Below are 17,934 nucleotides of genomic sequence, written 5' to 3' on the forward strand. Positions count from 1 at the left end.
CTCCTGAGCATGTGCTTATTCCTGGATGTGCCATCTCTGCACAGGAATATCCCTGGGGATCCATCTTCTTGTCCTTCTGAGGGCTTTTCTTCCACGTCGCTAAAGCAAAGGAGGTTCTCCTAGGAGGATATTTTTTTTTGAGAGCTGAAGTATACAGCATACAGACATGTCCTTCCTGGTATACATACTTTTCCTTTTTAGCCATTTAATCTTATAATACACATTTAATATGTAAACTGTATAGACTTGGAACTGACCAAATTGCACAATGTACACATAATAAAATTCTCCTATGTCAGATACAGCAAGTTTTTGTTCTTTTGGGCTACCTATGTTTGTTATAGAATTACAGAATTATAATTATGTTCTGTTTTGTAAAGTCCTTTTTTTTTCCTTCCCTAAAAATAAATACCTTAAGGTTTCCTTTGTTGTAAAAGATAAAACAAGAGTTCAAATGCTTTCCCATTAGTAGCTGCATACCCATGGACAAAGCAATTAACCCTTAACTTTCAATTTCTTTTTTTGTAAAATAGAAAAAATAATAGCTATAAGTCCCTACCTCCAGCATTGCTATAAGACTCATATGTGAGAGTGAACACAAAAGCACTTTGTCCACTTTAACTTGCTATAGAAATGTCTTAGCTCATTGTTTCCTTCTAACAATCCTGTGAGGTAGATGGTATGAACATTATCACATTTAACCCATTAAAAAGAAGAAATGGGCCCATAGAACAGAAGCATCTTGGAGACAGCCTGAATCCCTGTCTCCTACTTCTAAACCCAACGCTCTTTAAGCTGTTGTTCAGAACCCAGGTTAGTCAAGGTTTTGGTGTAAAATGGAACCAGGAGATTGGGGAGTAGGAATGGAGATAAATCATATTCATTCTCGCAGCCTCTTACCATGTGAATTTTAGTACCAGAATGTACAAAATGTCTCTTGGGGTTTTTGTCTATCCAAGTGTATCAAAGCTTGTTGAAAGCTAATCTCTCATAATCTTTTGGATTTTGTCTTTCCTTTTTCATTAACTTGACAGATGTGAATATTTTCATTTATAAAGAACAGCAAAAAAATTGTATATGAAACTTAATTTCAATCACATTTGTTTCTTTTTAAAATTATACATTAAATTTAACATGATGATATCAAGACTGTCCTGCTTCTCCCTTTCTTCTGAACATTTCTGATTTTTCTTGTGTTTCTTTCAAACGTTTGTTTCATTGATGTTTTTCTTTATTTCTTAAAATTACTCTCACTGGGGGCAGCTAGGTGGTGCAGTGGATAGAGCACCAGCCCTGAATTCAGGAGGACCCCAGTTCAAATCTGGTCTCAGACACTTAACACTTCCTAGCTGTGTGACCCTGGGCAAGTCACTTAACCCCAGCCTGGTTGGGGGGGGGATTACTATCACTAACCCCTCTGGCCAGTTCTCTAAGTAATTAAAAGTATAGTCAAATAAAACAAATTCATACATTAAGACTATCTGCAAATATATTTCTTTCTGCACTGACAGACTACTGCCTCTCTGACAAGAGGTAGGAAGAATCCATCTTCAGTCATACAAAGTTATGTTTGGTTCTTAGGTCAAAGTTGTTTTCCTTTACAATTGTTCTTCTGGTTCTTGTTCATTTCACTCTGCACATCATCTGCAAGTTTTTCTGTTTCTCTAAAACTGTTCTTTTTTGTCATTTCTCAAAGAATAAGATTCTAGTCAAATGCCATAATTTCTTTAGATTTTGTTTCCAGTTCTTTGCGACACGAAAAAGTATTACTATAAATATTTTCATATATATATATATATAAATCCTTTCCATCTATTGGTAACCCTAAGTCAAAGAGTCTGCAGTTTAATGAATTTGGGAATATAGTTCCAAATTGCTTTCCAATCTAGTTGGATTAGTTTACCACACCTTCCCCAGCAGGGTACTGGTATGTCAATCTTCCCACAATTGTCATTTACTTTTTTTTTTTTTTTCTTAGCTATCTTAATCTGATGATAAAATAGAAAGTCATTTTAATTGGCATATCTCTTATTATTCATGATTTGGACCATTTTTTCATGTATTATCGATAGCTTACATTTCTTCTTTTGAGACACGCCTGTTCATATCCTCTGATTTATATCAGTTCTCTGTGTCTTCAATATTAGATTTGTTTTAATCAAAAAATTTGCTGCAAAGATTTTTCCAAGTTATCTATTTCAAGTTCTAATAGCATTCACTTTTTTTGTATGCAAAATTTTTTTGATTGCACAAAATCAAAATTGTTGTTTTACTTTTTACAAATTTCTCAATTCCTTGCTTGTTCAAGAGCTCTTACAGGTACCTCCTTCCTTCTCTATTTGTTTATATGATTTTTTTATATCTAGGTCCAGGATAATTTATAATTTATTATGGCATATAGTGTCACTTGCCAGTTTAAACCCCATTTTTCTCAAACTGCTTTCTATTCTTCCTAGTAGTTTTTGTCATAAATTGAATTCTTACCTCTATGGTTGTGTCCAGAAATTTGTTGACTACTATATAACATTTTTTGTTTCTGGAACTTTTGTACCTAATCTTCTCCACAGATCAATTTTTTCTTTTCTTTTTTTTTTTTTTTTAACTAGTACCAGATTATTTGATTACTGCTTTGTAGAATAGTTTGAAATCTAATGCTCTTAAGTTCCCTTTCCATTTTTTCATTATTTATTTTGAAGTTCTTGATATTTTGTTCCTACAAATTAATTTTATTATTATCTATGGGTCTATAAAATAATTATTTGGTAGTTTGATTACCATGACATTAAATCTATAAGTCAGTTTGGGTAGCATTGTCATTTTTATCACATTAACCTGACTCAACAATGAATAATCAATGTCTGTACAATTATTTAAGTCTTTATGTATTTCTGCAAAGTGTCTTGTAGTTAATATAATTTTCTGTATGTATTTTGGTAAGTGGAATTTGAGATATTTTACACATTCTGGAATAGTAATATTGACTGGAATTCCTTTTTCTATGTCTGGATATTATTGATACGATGTAGAAAAACTGATGATTTGTGTGGGCTTATTTTATATCTATATGTTTTGCTGGTTACTGTTTTAATCAATTTTAATTGAATCTCTAGGGTTTTTGAAGTAAAATATCATCTGAAAAAGTGGTAATTTTGTTTTCTTCTTTGGGCTTATCTTACTGTTACAGTTAGAATTTCTGAAACTACATCAGATAACAAGAAGGACAGTTCCTTGTGTTACCCCTGATATTACTGATATTATAGCATTTCCCCATGACAGATGATGTTAGTTTTTGGTTTTAGATAAATGATATTGCTTACTAAAATTAAGGAAATATCTACTTGTGCCAGAAATTATTAAAATTAAAGGGTTTCTTTTTGTTTTTAGGAGTTGTTTAAATTTGTTAGGTTAATCTAGGCATTTTGTATTTTATAAATATTAATGCATTTCATCTATCATTTTTGTTGGCATAAAATTGAGCAAAAGTTTATAATAATTTTATTTTTTGTGTCTTTTTTTTTTGTCAATTTGGGTTTCTTTTATTTTTGATTAAATAAGCTAATAAGTTTCTTTTCTTTTCCCAAAATGCCAGTTTATGAACTCAACATTTTTTTTTATTTCCTCACTATTTTTGATTTTCAGAATTTTTATTTTTGTGCTCAGATGAGGTTTTCTGACTTGTTGCTTTTCTAGTTTTTTAAAAGTTGCATGCCTTTGTCATCGATCTCTTTTTTCTTTTGTTGATAAACATTTCAAAATATAAACTTCTCCTCAAGGATTACCTTTAGGCAGCATCCCAAAAGTCTTCATATGTTGTTTCATTGTTTTTCTTCTTTGACCCATGCATTCTTTAGGATTAATCTCCATTTAAGTTTGACTTCTTTCTTCAAGTGCTCTTTATGGATTATATTTATTATTTTACAGGAGAGTAAGAATACTTCATTTTTCCAATTTGTAACTATGCAAATAGTAACTTTAAAAGAGCTTCCTCTACATTAAAATATTAATATTGATAGTTTTTGCATTAACAAAGAATTGGAAACAAAGTAGATGCCCGTGAATTGGGACATATAGATGTACAGTATATAAATTGTAGTTCATAAATGCAATAAAATATCACTGTACCATAAAACACTTATGTGAATTGATGCAAAGTGAAACAGAGTAAGGAAAACAATATATACAATGACTACAAAAAATGGAAAAAACAACCAAAAAATAAGGTTGTAAATGGTAAAATTATAAAGACTGCTTGGTTTCTTACTTAGGTCAGTGCCCCACGAGTTTTTATGTGATAAAGAAATGATACAGGAGTCATAGGTTCAACGTTCATCAAGAGTATATAATTGAGGATCAAATTGTTTCATTCTGAACCAAACTCTCCTCCTGAATTGGCATGATGTCCTCCAGCTCCTGGAGTTCCTCATAGATGTCTTATACCCAAGTGACCAGATGATTTAGTCCCCTAAATCAATTAAGGAGGAGGTTCAATATCCTTTAAGTAAAAACTTATCTTAACTTGTACAGGATCAATGGATTGAATATTGATACCACTTTAGTCTCAAAAATAAATAAATGCAAAAAGACATCACACTGGCTCTTTCGTGGAAGTAGGGTCCACGAGTATGGAACATTACATATAAACATAATTTTTAAAAATGTCTTGCTTTTGGGGAAATTTTTTTCTTCCTCTTAAATTCTTTGTTTTAAAGGATGGCTCTCTCTCTGAATGGAGGGAGGGAAAACATGAAGGAGGAAATGTAGATGACAGAAAAAATATAAAAATTACTTTAAAATACTGCTTCTCTGAATTTTGTAGTTTTTTAAAAAGCCATAGCACATTTGATTTTTGTAAATGTGACTTATACAATTGAGTGATATGTATAATTCTTTCTATTCCCATTCAGTACTTGCCAATGATCAATAACATCCAATTTTTTAAGTCTATTTAAGTCCTTACTGTTCTTATCTTTTTGTTAGATGTATCCAAATGTGAAAGGGGCACATTGAGGTCTGCAACTATTAAAATTTTTAGTCATTTGGTTAATTTTTCCTTTAAGTATTTAGATGATATATTAGTCAGTGCATATAAATTATTGATATTACTTTATTTGGGATTTACAAACATAATGAAGCTTCCCTGCTTATTATCTCCCTCAAACTTGTGTATTTTTATTCTTGCCTTATCAGAGGTCATAACTGTCACTCCTTGCTTTTTAAAATTTACCCAAAGCATAATAAATTTAGTTCCAACACTTTGTTTTAACTGTGTAATTCTTTGAGTATTTCTTATTAGTAATGTATTTTAAAATCCATTCTGCTACCCATTCCTTTTGATCAGTGAGTTTATTCCATCCAAATTCACTGTAATGATTGTTTTCCCCTCCATCAAAACTTCTCATATCTTTTTTTCCTCTTTGCTTCCCTTTGAAAATAAAGATGATGATGGTAAGTAAATGGAGTGAGTTGTAACTAAAATGGTCGAGTGCCCCTCCTCAGCTTATCTTGGTCCATAACCTGATAGCTGGTTCTTCTGCTCTCTCTTTGTAATCCCCCTACTTAGTTTGCTTCACTGATTTTTACCTCTCCAAATCAATCACCCTTTTTTACCCACCTCTTCCTTTTTCTTGTCCTAGCCCTTTTACCTGCTGAATATAATATATTTCTACGGCAGTGTTTATAATGAACCTTCACTGTCCCAAATCAGATAAACATGAGGTTCATGAGATTCGTGGTCCTCTATGCTTACCTTCTCTTATATCTCAGTTATGCAAATCACTTCCTTCCCTCCTTCTTCCTCTTTTTTCATCTCTTAAAACCTAGAAGATATACCAAAATCCACCCCCAGATCCTTTTTAATTGCGTTATTCCCTGTGACCCCTAAACATAGTGGGATTTAAGAGACATTCATCACTTCTATTAGCTTGGGTTTCATTATCATTAAGCCCCTTCCAAATGCTCTAAGGTATTTACTTTTCTGGGATTCTCTTATCTTCTGGTCTTTTTATCAGGAATGCCCATTTTAGTTTAGTTTTACAGGTAAATTATTTCTTGTAATAAATCTTATCTTTTACCTTTTAGGAGATTGAACCTTTCTCCTTTGTTAGTAGTCAGTAGTTACAGTAGTCCTGTAATCCTGACTGTGGTTCCTTGGTCCTTGAACTGTTTCTGGCTGTTCACAGCACTTTTTTTTCTTTGACTTGGATACTCTGAATTTTGATTCTGCGTGTTTCTGATTTGAAATTTCTTTTATAAAGTGAAAGTGATTGGTTGGTGGTGTCTATTTTTACTTTATCTTGTAGTTCTAGCAGAACTGGGAAGTTGTCTTTTTTTTTTTTTTTTTTTTTTAAACATGCTACCCAGATTTTTAGTCAGTCATAGTCTGGATTGGAAATAAAATTGTCTTTAGTAAAACTGTTTTAAATGATTGCTATCCTTGATAGTACATATTTTTACACCTTAATCTTTAAGCCAATTTTGTCCTAATTTTCCTTTTCTTATGAAATTGTTGTCTTCTCAAGATGGCAGACTAAGTAAAAACAAGATAGATAAGCTCTCACAGCTGTTAGGCAGCTAGATATTTAGAGTCAAGAAATCTCATTTTCCAGAGTTCAAATCCAGTGACTTATTAGCAGTGTGACCCTGAATAAGTCACTTAACCCTATCAGATTCCTCATCTGTGAAATGAATTGAAAAGGAAATGGCAAACTACTCCAGTGTCTGCCAAGAAAATAGCATTCCCTGGCATAACCCCTAACTAGTTTGCTGCATTGGCCTGGTTTCTGACTCTTCTGAAGTGTCTCAGTTCAGAACTCCCAGAGGTAACTTGTATTGGCTTCTATCTTCCCTCAGTATCTGCAGGCTTTTGGCCACCTTCATGGACAGTTCTGAACAAGATGGAAGTTTGCTAATGTTCCTCTAGATCACTCTTCAATCTGGTGCACTTACTTATAGATCTTTGCCAAAAGGTTTGTGGGAGAACTGGATTCTTCTAGGTCCTTCCGTATTATCCTCATGACCAGAAATTCAGCAATCCTTGTTGGTAATTGTAGGTCTGTTCAAATCCACTGTGCACCTCTATAATGCCTTTTGAATGAAGGAAGAATAAGTGTACCCAGTGATGCACTTGCTTAAGGATGGGGGCTTGCTTTCACAGAAAAATGTGAATCTTGCCAGAGCCAAATCTCAGGCTTGTGCCAAGCGAAATGCTTGGTTTTCTACTGCTTGCATGCCTATCTGGCAAAGGGAATCGATGAAAGAATGAATTTTTAAATGCCAGCAGTGCTTTAAAAAACTGTAGATTCACAGTTGGGAAGAACGCTGGAGCTCTGACCGTTAGCCAAAAGAATGCTTTCTACTATATCCACACAGCCTCTACTTGAAGACCTTCAGCAAAGAGGAACTCATTACTTTGTGAGCCAGCTAATTCTATGTGGATGGCTTTAATTAGGAAGATTTTATTTGATGACCCAAATCTGCCTCTATTAATGTCCCATTCACTGGTCCTTGTTCTGTTTTGGTGCATGATAGGATACAATTGATGCCTCTTCTGCTTAACAACCTTAAAGTATTTGAAGAAAGCCTTCTCTTTTTCCAGTTATCATGACGTTCTTCCACTTGTCTATGTCATGGTTTCAAATCTTTTTCGCACATGCTCAATTTGTCAATGATCCTTAGAATGTGTGGTCCCTGGCGCTAGCCACAGTTGATCATATTTGGGCTGATCCAGAAAAAGAAGTAACATTATCAATCACTTCCTTGACTCTAGGTCTCCTAAGTTTTTGGTCTACTAACCTGATTTTCCCACTTACAAAAGGCTATTTAACAATTTTGCCTCATTCTGTTTTTGGATAGTTGATTTTTCTTAACCCAAGGGAATGACTTTATTTTTATTCCTATCCAGCTTCATCTTGTTGGCTTTTGTCAACATTCCAACTCAAGATCTTTGATTCTAATTCTGTCATCTAAATATTGGCTAGTTGTAGCTTTATGTCATTCAAGAAGCATAAAAAAATGTATAATCATTCAAATCGTTGATTTCTTTAAAGGTCTCCAAAACAATGCCAAGGAACAGAACTATGTGGCCCTCCAATAGAGTTCTGAATTGTGACAGCCATTCGGTGGCTTTCATAAAGTGCCCCTCAAGATTTTGGAAATCACCTGATCCAGACCCCTTACTGCAAAGAGATGATGTGTCTCATCCAGAGTTACAGAGCCGGTAAGACTTCTGAATGATTTTTACTGCCTTGAGCTGGCCTCTCATTCTCTGGGTTCAATCAAAATGTTCCAATCCATTTATATCACTAATCCATATCCTTTCATCTTGTTTACAAGACAAATATAACTCTGTCAAATGAGCTATTAATATCTGGGTCTCCACAGAAGTTCCCTAGATCCTACCCTAGTGATACTGTCAAAAAGGAAATGAAATTAGTCTAATATAATTTAGTTTTGATGAACCTCCCGTTCTCCTTTTCAAAGTGGTCATAAGCTATTCCTTTAATTATTTATTTCCAAATTTTACTAGCATTGCAAACTTTCTGAATTTAGTGATATCCAGGGCTTTTTTTTTTTTTTTTTTTTTTGGCTTTATTTTGGTTAAGGGGCTTGTCCAAGGTCACACTACAATTGTCAAATATCCCAGGCCAAATCTGAACTCGGTACTCATGACTGCAGGGCCAGTGTTCTATGGACCGTTCCACCTCAGTGCCCTAATATCCAGTTTTAAGATTGCATTGCCATTTAGATTCAAGTATGAAAAGTTATTTTCAGAAATTATTTTCATTATTTCGAGCTTAAGAAAAACAAAAACAAGACAAAAGAAGAATTGCTGACTTTAATTTCTTATTTAAATATAGTGATTTTTTTTTAAAAGAGTAAACTATAAAACTTTACACTGCAAATATTTTACATAAATGTAAACATGCATATGTCTACCCTATAGTAAAGCAGCTATGAAAAATAAAACTCTAGGCACAAGATTTTAAAAATTGTAATCACAGAGCCAGGCAATTTTAAGTTAAATTGTTAAAAATGAACTCAGAACAAAAATGATGATGGGGAAATGGCAAGTGATGAACATTATTCTCTGGAACTTTTACTTCAATCTGCACCTGAGTTTCAAAATGTCATCTACCATACCACACTGGAATAATTCCATTTTTACTATACCCTAATATACATCCACATGAGAATATTTCTTTCAAGACAACATATAAATACATCACAAACACACACACATATATACACACACACATCCTATTGAATCTGTTACCTTAATCAAGGAAAATAATCAAGAAAATAAGGATTCTGGAGTCTTAAGTTTTCCCACCACCAAAGACAAGCAAATATACACCATACAAAAACACGAGATTGTTATAGACAAAAGGCAAATAAAGAATAAGTAGTCTTGGTTTCAGCTAAAAATCTCGAGTTTGCTAGCATCCAAACCCTCCTGTAATTTTAGATGTAGAATTTAAGCATTGTATGACAAATATTTCCAAAAGACAGAATTCTGAGATTTCTCACTAACCACTATGACCACCGGTCTCTGAACAAACACACAAAAGGATGGGAGACAAATAACAAATAAAAACAAAATTTGAAAAATTCCATTAAGATGCTTCAAAACATTGAACACACCTATGGCTCCCATGTCCAAGTTGTCATCCAAAGTGTGCATATTCTTGGAATGTCCTATCCTCCGTATTTCCCCTACCAGTCTACTATATCTGAATAACTAACCATAGTGCTATGTGCAAATAATGCGTTTACACAATCCTTTTTAGAGATCAGTAAATGAGCATCTTGACTTGGAGACGTTAGAACCAAAGTTCTGTCTGCTTCCTTTAGTATTAGTTTTATTTAAAATTAAAAGCTTACACAGAAACTTTAGTTCAAATGACTGAAATCTGGCTCAAAGAATTGGGTAAGTTAATAATAGTAGTGAAATATTTAAATATTCCTTATTTCCAGCAACAACATAAAACTGATAATGGTATTGTCCATCTCCAATGTCAATACTACCAACAGATTATAAATAAATTATAAATTCATTATAAATAAATTCTTATACTCCATTAAATTCAATCTAAAAGCCTGAGATTTGGGCAAGAATCAAAAAGTACTTAAAGGTCACAAGGCAATGAGGTTTATTCCCCCTTAACTTGAACTCCCAGCTTTCTTTGGACAATTTGTAAGGGGAAAGCAGAGTTTTTCCCCCCCTTCCTCTGGCTCTCTAACTATGACTCCACTTAATAGTATGCCTTTGAGCTTCCTCCATGTGTCTTGTATCCCATGTTTAGACTCAAATTTTCCTTCTACTTCAGAACTGGTATTGAAGAGTTGACAGGTAGGAAAATGGTGGGAATGAAAAGGAGGCATTAAGTCAAGAAGGCAATAGGCCAGAAATTAGTTTGAAATCTATATGCCCAGCAAATATAAGCAAAAGAATTTTTTTGTATTTAGAAAAGTATATTCTAATTATTGGCAATAGGATGTTAATTTAGATGTAGGGAGACCTACTGCATGTCCATTTAATAAGGTACGCTTAATTGTAACTTAGGATTGCTATCCTAGAACAACCTTTTCATTTTGTCAATATTTTAAGAATTTTGCAGATGATCTGTACAAAATAGGGCATATTTTGTCTTGCTTCCAGCTATGTAAAAATGCAACTTGTAATTTAAACATAGTTGTATAAAAAGCATGGGGGGATGTAGGGGGAAGGGGAATCCCCAAATCAAGTAGAGTTATGGTACTCTTGTTTGATACTTTCAAACTCCTCCTAGGATATTTTTAAAAACTCACTTCTAGTTCATACATTCAGTAGTTTTCTCCTCTAACCCCTATTCCTTATACCCATTCCTATTATTTCTTTTTTAAAAAACTCATTCCTTTTAAAATCCACTGAATCAATTCTGTCCAATGAAAGCTGGACACAGACTCATGGTTTTCTCTTATCAACTCCAATTTCATCCAGTCACTGCTCCTCCACATAAGGTTCTTCTGTCCTGTACAGAGCCAGCTTTTACTGGCCCAAATTCAAACTAGAAGTAACACGGTAGTCATGACTTTCACAGTCTAGCTACAAAGCTCCAATATGTATCTGATTGCTCTATGTACACAGATCATTGATTCTGCTACATACCTAAGCTCTGCACACAGTAGGTGTTCAATAAATATTTGATTAATTAAATATAATGGGAGGCATTATGGTACAGTACAGAAAGTGCTGGAATCTTGGGTTTTACACCTATCTCTGTTATTAAGTAGAAGTGTGCCTCAGGTTCCCTTACACTTCCCCACTTGGTCTGGATCATATAAAATGTTCTTTCTACCTCTGAAAGTCTATGATTAAATTTGTCTCTACTGACCTATCAGATCAAGTCTAATTAGGCAAGGAAGGTTACAACCTTCATCTTCAGATAGTCAGTAATTAGAAGAGGCTTTGATACACTTTGGGGGTGCTGTTTTCCCCCCAAAGGCCAAAGAATTTGCTTTGGCAATGAAGATGACACGTCCAAACTAGTGACTGCCAAGAATATCTATCACTCAACCTTTGAATAACCAAGACACCCAACACCTCATACGCTCAATTCCCCACCCCACCAACTGATCAGGTTTTCCATCCACAATGTTAACCAAAAAACAACAAAACCCTCCTAGTTAATTATTCTACAGACCTAGGTAAAACTTTTAAAACTGTATTCACATAATATATACAAGAGCACTCCTGCTCAGGCTCAGTGACAATTCAGGGCTCACTAATGGCCAAATGCTCTCCTTGGTGGTGGGTTTCTGCCTGTGTCCTCCAGCTTCCCGGGTGTTCTACCAGAGACAGATGCAGGAAGCTCCAATGCTAGTCATCGCTGTCACTGCCAGACTCACTTAGTTGTAAATCATTTCCTGTGAGAACAGATCAAAAGCAAAATCACAGAATTAAAAGCTAATGCCTAAAAATTCTTTGGCTGCTAATATTCAACATCACCAAGTAAAGAATTATTTTTTAAAACTTACAAGGACACCTTTTTAAAACAAATCATTTTGGTTAGTATTATCACAGACTCCCCAATTTTATTAATTTAATACAGTGATGCTGCTGGGCTGGGTTTCAGGAATGCTTAAGCTGTAAAAAATCTATAATTACATATGCTTGGATCAGCATTGGGGATTGGGGAAAGCCATTACATTTAATTTGTATCTGCTTGTGACAAGTTAACTCAGTTGGACCACCAATTCTTATAACAGGAGCAGAGCTAACTCAATTAGTTTCCAATTCCTCCACAGATTAAACACAATAGGGAAGAAAGAACATTCATCAGGCACTATAATCAGATTAGGGGCATAGAAAGACCCAACAGAGCCTCCCCACCCAGATTGTTCTTCCTCTTCTCTTTTTAATTGGCTTCAGTAAAATGCTGCCAGATACTGAGTGCTTGAATAGCCTCCTACTCCTGTGCCCAGAGCCCCTTGGGCTAATGGAGGTACCCCTTCACTGAGGACAAGAATCAACAAGCATTAAATGCGTAATATGCCATCAATTTGTGCTGGAAGACTTAGATTCAAGTCTGGGCTATCACCTAGAGCTGGTCCCTTCAGCTGGTATGAGGAGTCCCCCATGCCAATGAAGAAAACTTTCAGGACTAAAAAATATGCTAGCTGCTGGGAAACATCCTGGTGACATAACCATACAAAAAGGACACAGTCCCTGCTTTCAAGTAACTTACACTCTATTAGGGGAGAGATGATATCTATATCTACATCTATAAGAAATACAAAAGGATTTCATAAAGTAGGTTCTAGCAGCCTCAGGTAAGAGGTTCTCTCTGAGATGAGGTATTCATGGGAGGTCACAGCATCTACAAGGCTGGGCGACTGAGATTCTCAAGGAAATGGAAAAAGTACAAAGGTCCCTGAATGATTATGACTCTAAACTTGGCTATGCAAACATCTGGGATAATATTTTTTGGAATTCAGCTGTATATGCGGAGGGGGAACGCTAAAAGGCCAGTTTGTGCTTGATAATGCCCCTGATATATACTGGAGTCAATAATTACTGTCCTCTTCAGTGATCAGTATCTCCCACAACCTCCAAATTCCTGGAAGTCACATATAACTGTTGATATTCCATGATATTTCTTCAGGTACAGTGAACAATGAGAATATTCCTTTTTATGCTATATTCCTAAGCCTTAGCATGAGTCAACAGTATAAAACATAATCCAAAAACTGAAGTGAACTTGGGCTGGGACCTGATGTGGGGCCAAGTGGCTGCTACTACATGACTGAGCAGAAGGGTCCAGGCTGCTCCCCACTTACGCAACGTGTTCATCAGCTGGTTATTGCCGGGGGGCCGGCTGGTGCCATTGGCCACAGGGTTTCTGTGACTGAACTGCTGGTGAGGAGGCTGGGAGGGCGAGGCTCGGGCAGCTGGCTCCTCGCCTTCGCTGCTGGAGCTGTCGTCATCGTCACTGCCCGAGGAGCTCTCCGAGTCGGAGGAGCTGCTGCCGCTGCTGCTGCTCATCTGCTCGATGATCTCCACCTCGGCTCTCAGCTCTGAAACAGAATGGCAGCTGATGGGTTAGGAGAGAAACAGGTCCTACTACATTCTTAAAGTGTAGTGTTTAAAATTTCTGCAAACTATGCATTTTATACACACATATGCACACACACATGAATTCATTTATAATATAAAGCTGTTAATAAGGAGAAAAGATTCAAAATGTGAGCCAAAAAGTCCTCAACTCCAAAGACAGCAATGTGCTGAATCAATCTTCTCAAGGCCTTTTAAGATCCTAGGAACAGAAGGAACTGAGATGTAAATGACACTGATCACATGGAGAAGAAAATGCCAGACTGCTGAGGCAGCCTGGCTCTGGAGCCTGAGGACTGGGGCTCGAATTCTGTCTCTGGTACTTACACCTGGGTGATAGATGAGCCATTTAAACTCCCAGGGACTCTGTTTCCCCCTCTTAAGGGGGCTGGACTAGGTATAAATGGTGTTTGAGATCACTATGAGTTCTACTCCACCCCACTACTAAGAACATCTTTAACATTTAAGACACTTTAACATTTTATAAATCTTGTCTTGCCAACAGATTTGGCTAAAATGCAATCACAGGATTTTTTTATTCTGCAGGATTTAAAATCAAGTCTGTATTTGAATTCTTGCAAACACATTATCCATTGCTGGGATCTACCTGTTAATATTCATGTATAAAACATCCCAAATCTTCCTAGCCACATATAGTACAATATATTCACCTATTTCCAACAGGAAATATATATATTTGTATAACCAGATCTGATTAGATACTCATGGTCCATAATTACTATTCAAATAAACAGAGGGAGTCTTTTAACATTCCAGCAAGTCAGAAAAATAGCCTGAACACCCTAAGAAAAAATGTTCCTAATGCCTGCAGCAAAAAATATCACAGAGTTCCTGAAAACTGAAACTGAGCACTAGCGCCTGGTTTTCATTTTGTTTTTTACATTTACCATCTGGTTTGTGGAGCCCTTTGCTAAAAGGAAACTGTTCAGAAGGGGCTACTTATCAACACCCCTTCCTATCTCATCCATTGATGTCTAATAGCATCTGCAGCATTTGATGCATTCCATAGACTTATATAGAGTGTGACTCAGTCTCAAAATATCCCTCCAATTGGAAGGTACTAAATCTCACATTTTCCAGAGGAAGTACCTGAGGGTAACTGGGGAGAGTTACCCAAAATTCCCATCAATCAACCACCTCAATTCTTGTTCTCAAAGAGCTTACATTTTAATGGGAGATACAAGACAGGGCCTGATTCATCAGGTCTTATTGCTGCTCAATTCTATCACCCTGGCTCACATTCACACATCCTAAACAAAGAATAACGTGAATGAAACAATCAACATTTATAAATATGGACTTTTATTCCCAAGTCAACACACCCACAAGGAGGAAAATGCATGATATTCAAGGCTTTCCAACTGACCACAGAGATTTAATATTTTCTTTGTGTGTGTTTCATGTCCACAGTATGTGTTTGTTTAAATTCTGAACTGCTCAAGGATTTCAAGTCACTAATTCCTGAAACAACCTTTCTAAGCATCCTGGGAAGTCCCCAAGCAGAACATGTACAGCTTGTGTCTCTGTGTCCTGAAAGGCAGAATCCTTATATGGAAATCCCAAGCACCAAATCACATCACAGATGCTTATAAAACCCCTTGGTGGTTAGACCTCTTCTTGTCTATTTTTCTTGAAGAGAAAGATTCAACAAACCGTTATTTACCTCTCTTAATGTCATCCAACTGGGGTTCAGGAGAAGGGTTATCTTTCACAGGAGAGGTTTTTGGTCCAATCGGTGGCTTCATTGGGGCTCGAAATGGTATAGGAGGCGGTGGTGCCCGTGCAGGAGGTTGTTCCATTCGTGCCTGGATTTTGCTGCTTCCTTCAGCTCTGAAACAAGTGCAGAATATTTAAAGAGCTTAGATTATAAAGTTTAGAAATGTTCCAATGAACTAAAGCTCTCTGGTTCTGTTACACATGAAAACTAAATTATGCATTTTAAATACAGTAATCTAGAATACATCATGCTCAGAGTTTGTGCTTTCACCCTAGTGAAAGTTTCTATGACAGACACTTTTCCCATTAGAACTCTAGGTGCCAAAATCTTCTGTCTCCAGAATTTTCTATTTCAACATCCACATTTTCAACAAAGCATTAATCATCTTTAGAACACACAATCTTTCTGAAAATGAAGAAAGTCTATTTTCTCAAACATGTCAACAAAATGACAATTCAGAAAATTACTTTGTGTGGTTCAGATTTTGCTTAGAGAAAAACTACGCTTCACGCGGTAACTTACACTCAAAAACATATGAATGAACCCGCTAACTCAACTGACATAACCAAGGGAAAGGTAAGTGTCTTCCCTGATGGAACGAGTCCACTGGAGTTTGAGTATTGCCGTTCCTCTCCATATGACCCTGAGCCAGCTTTAACTTTGGCCCTTGGAGCTTCACTCTCCACCTTGGTACCCCTCGGGAAGGCAACGTGGCAGCAGAGGGAGTGCTGGAGTTGAGAAGAGCTGACACTTTTAAGCCTGTGTCCCGGACAGATTGCTAACCCCGGGGTGCTTCAAGGAACTTGCTAGAAATTATCTACTAAACCAACCTTTCTACTGATAGCAGAGACCCAGGGGCTCTTCTCCCATCTCACAGGGAGCCTGGGATGGGCTCTGTGGCAGGTGGGCCAAGGAGTGGATACATACCTTGTCTTCTTGACCTGAATGCTGCTACTGAGTTTTTCCAACACATATTCACCAGTGTCATGATTAATGATGAGGACACAGTCTTTCTGATATGGTCTTTTGTTTCCTTTGAAAACAGTCATTGGAGGTGTAGATCCCTGTTTAAAGTAAAACAACAAGACTAATCTCAAAATGACATACACAAGCACAGATTAGAGAAGTGACTATCAGCTAATTTGATGAAGTAGTTCCATCTTTTTCCTAACATTAAAATTGTGAATATGGCTTTTGTATTGCCCAGGGATGGCAGCATGATGGCACACCAAGGGCAGCCAACAGGCCAGCTCGGAGATTCGGAGACAAAGGCAGGCTTTTCCCCTCTGGGGGCCCCTGGGTCAGTCGGGGCAGGGCGGGGTCTGGCTGAGGCTGAGGCCCTGCACAGGCTAGAGGGGCCCCAGAAGACTTGATCCCAGCACCTCCAACATCCTCCCCCCTTCACATCCCCCCAGGACAGACACCACAGACCAGGGCCCGGACTCACGGGGATGTGCGGCAGCGTGATGGTGACCTCGTCCCCCTTGCCCACCTGGAGCTCCCCTTCGCACGATGTGTCTATGGAGGCCGGTTTGAAATCATCTGAAGATGACAAGAGGCGGGTTGGTGTCTCTGGTTCCGCCGGGTCGCTTTCCTAGCCCAACCACTCTCACACCCACAAGGGCTGATTCATTAAAAAGGAGATTCTTAAGGGGCTCCCAGTACATTGTCATTTATCCGGGATGGGGTTCCAGACTTGTCGGGGGCAACCGTGTCTGTTCTGCGGTGTCTGACAGGAGGGACTTGAATAGATGGGTGGGACCCCAGGGTTCGGAGTCACAGACCCCACCCCTCCGCCAGCTGGGAGTCCCGGAAGAGACTTCTGGAGTGCCCCGGATCGGAGCTCGGTTGTGTGACCCCGATTAGCCCAGGGTGTAGGGCCTCCATCACGTGGGGGGCCCCTAGCTCTAGAGGGACGCGGAAGGATGCGCCCCTCCCCCTCCCGGGCAGTCCTGAAAGACCAGGTTTAAAGCCACGTCCACGCTCGTCCTCCCTCCCCGGGGGTTTCCTCCTCCCTTCCCCTCCCCCCCACCCCTCGCAGTGTCCATCTCCAGAGACCTCTCCGGCCTGCGGGGGCAGAGGTTCAGAGCGGCGAGGGGGCGCCCGCCCCTTCCCGCGGAGGTTCGACAGAGGCTCCCTGAGGAGGCGTGGGGGGAGGGGTTCTTCGGAAGGCTCCATCCCGGGCGGCCCTGACTGGGGAAGGTTCCATCTCAGGGGGCCCTGAGCAGAGTCCCCTCCCCTCCACCCCGGGCGCCCGGCCCAGCGCGCACTTACAGCGGATCGTGTGGAAGGAGGACTTGGGCCTCTTCTCGAAGCTCTCGCCGAGCTTCAGGCCGTGCTCCTCTCGGTCCAGCAGCGGGTTCGCGGTGCCGTTCATGGCCCTTTCCCCGTCGGGGGAAGCCGCCTCCAGTCACCGCCCGGTGCAACTCCGGCGCCGGCTTCCTCAGCACTGCCCCCGCCCTGAGGGCCGGCCAGCACTTCCGGCAGAAGCCGGGGGACCGGTGCAACGGGGACACCGCTCCGCAGTGAGGCCGAGGGGGGCGGGCGCGACCCTCCACAGAAGCCGGAATCGCCTTCTGCCCTTACGCCGCGCCGGGGGTGGGAT

At 38.4% G+C, this 17,934-nt stretch overlaps 1 protein-coding gene across 1 annotated transcript; it reads right to left on the reverse strand.

Moving 5' to 3' along the window:
• Nucleotides 1–8,819: 8,819 nt before the first annotated feature.
• On the reverse strand, nt 8,820–17,931 carry EAF1 (ELL associated factor 1). Its single transcript, XM_074270782.1, has 6 exons — nt 17,604–17,931; nt 16,777–16,871; nt 16,257–16,393; nt 15,276–15,442; nt 13,318–13,554; nt 8,820–11,904 (listed from the first exon to the last, which is right to left on the reverse strand). Exons 1-6 carry the CDS (start codon nt 17,704–17,706, stop codon nt 11,858–11,860), a joined length of 786 nt encoding a protein of 261 aa, XP_074126883.1. The 5' UTR covers nt 17,707–17,931; the 3' UTR covers nt 8,820–11,857.
• Nucleotides 17,932–17,934: the final 3 nt, after the last annotated feature.

Source organism: Sminthopsis crassicaudata, chromosome 5, assembly GCF_048593235.1.
Source record: "Sminthopsis crassicaudata isolate SCR6 chromosome 5, ASM4859323v1, whole genome shotgun sequence".
Taxonomy (NCBI): Eukaryota; Metazoa; Chordata; class Mammalia; order Dasyuromorphia; family Dasyuridae; genus Sminthopsis; species Sminthopsis crassicaudata.

Excerpts from the sequence above, each read along its gene's own strand:
- EAF1 (XM_074270782.1), bottom strand. The coding sequence starts at position 17,706 with ATGAACGGCACCGCGAACCCGCTGCTGGACCGAGAGGAGCACGGCCTG. Across the intron at positions 15,443-16,256 it reads ATTCAGGTCAAGAAGACAAG|AGCTGAAGGAAGCAGCAAAA; the intron begins GTATGTATCCAC and ends CACTTGTTTCAG. Across the intron at positions 13,555-15,275 it reads GTTGGATGACATTAAGAGAG|AGCTGAGAGCCGAGGTGGAG; the intron begins GTAAATAACGGT and ends ATTCTGTTTCAG.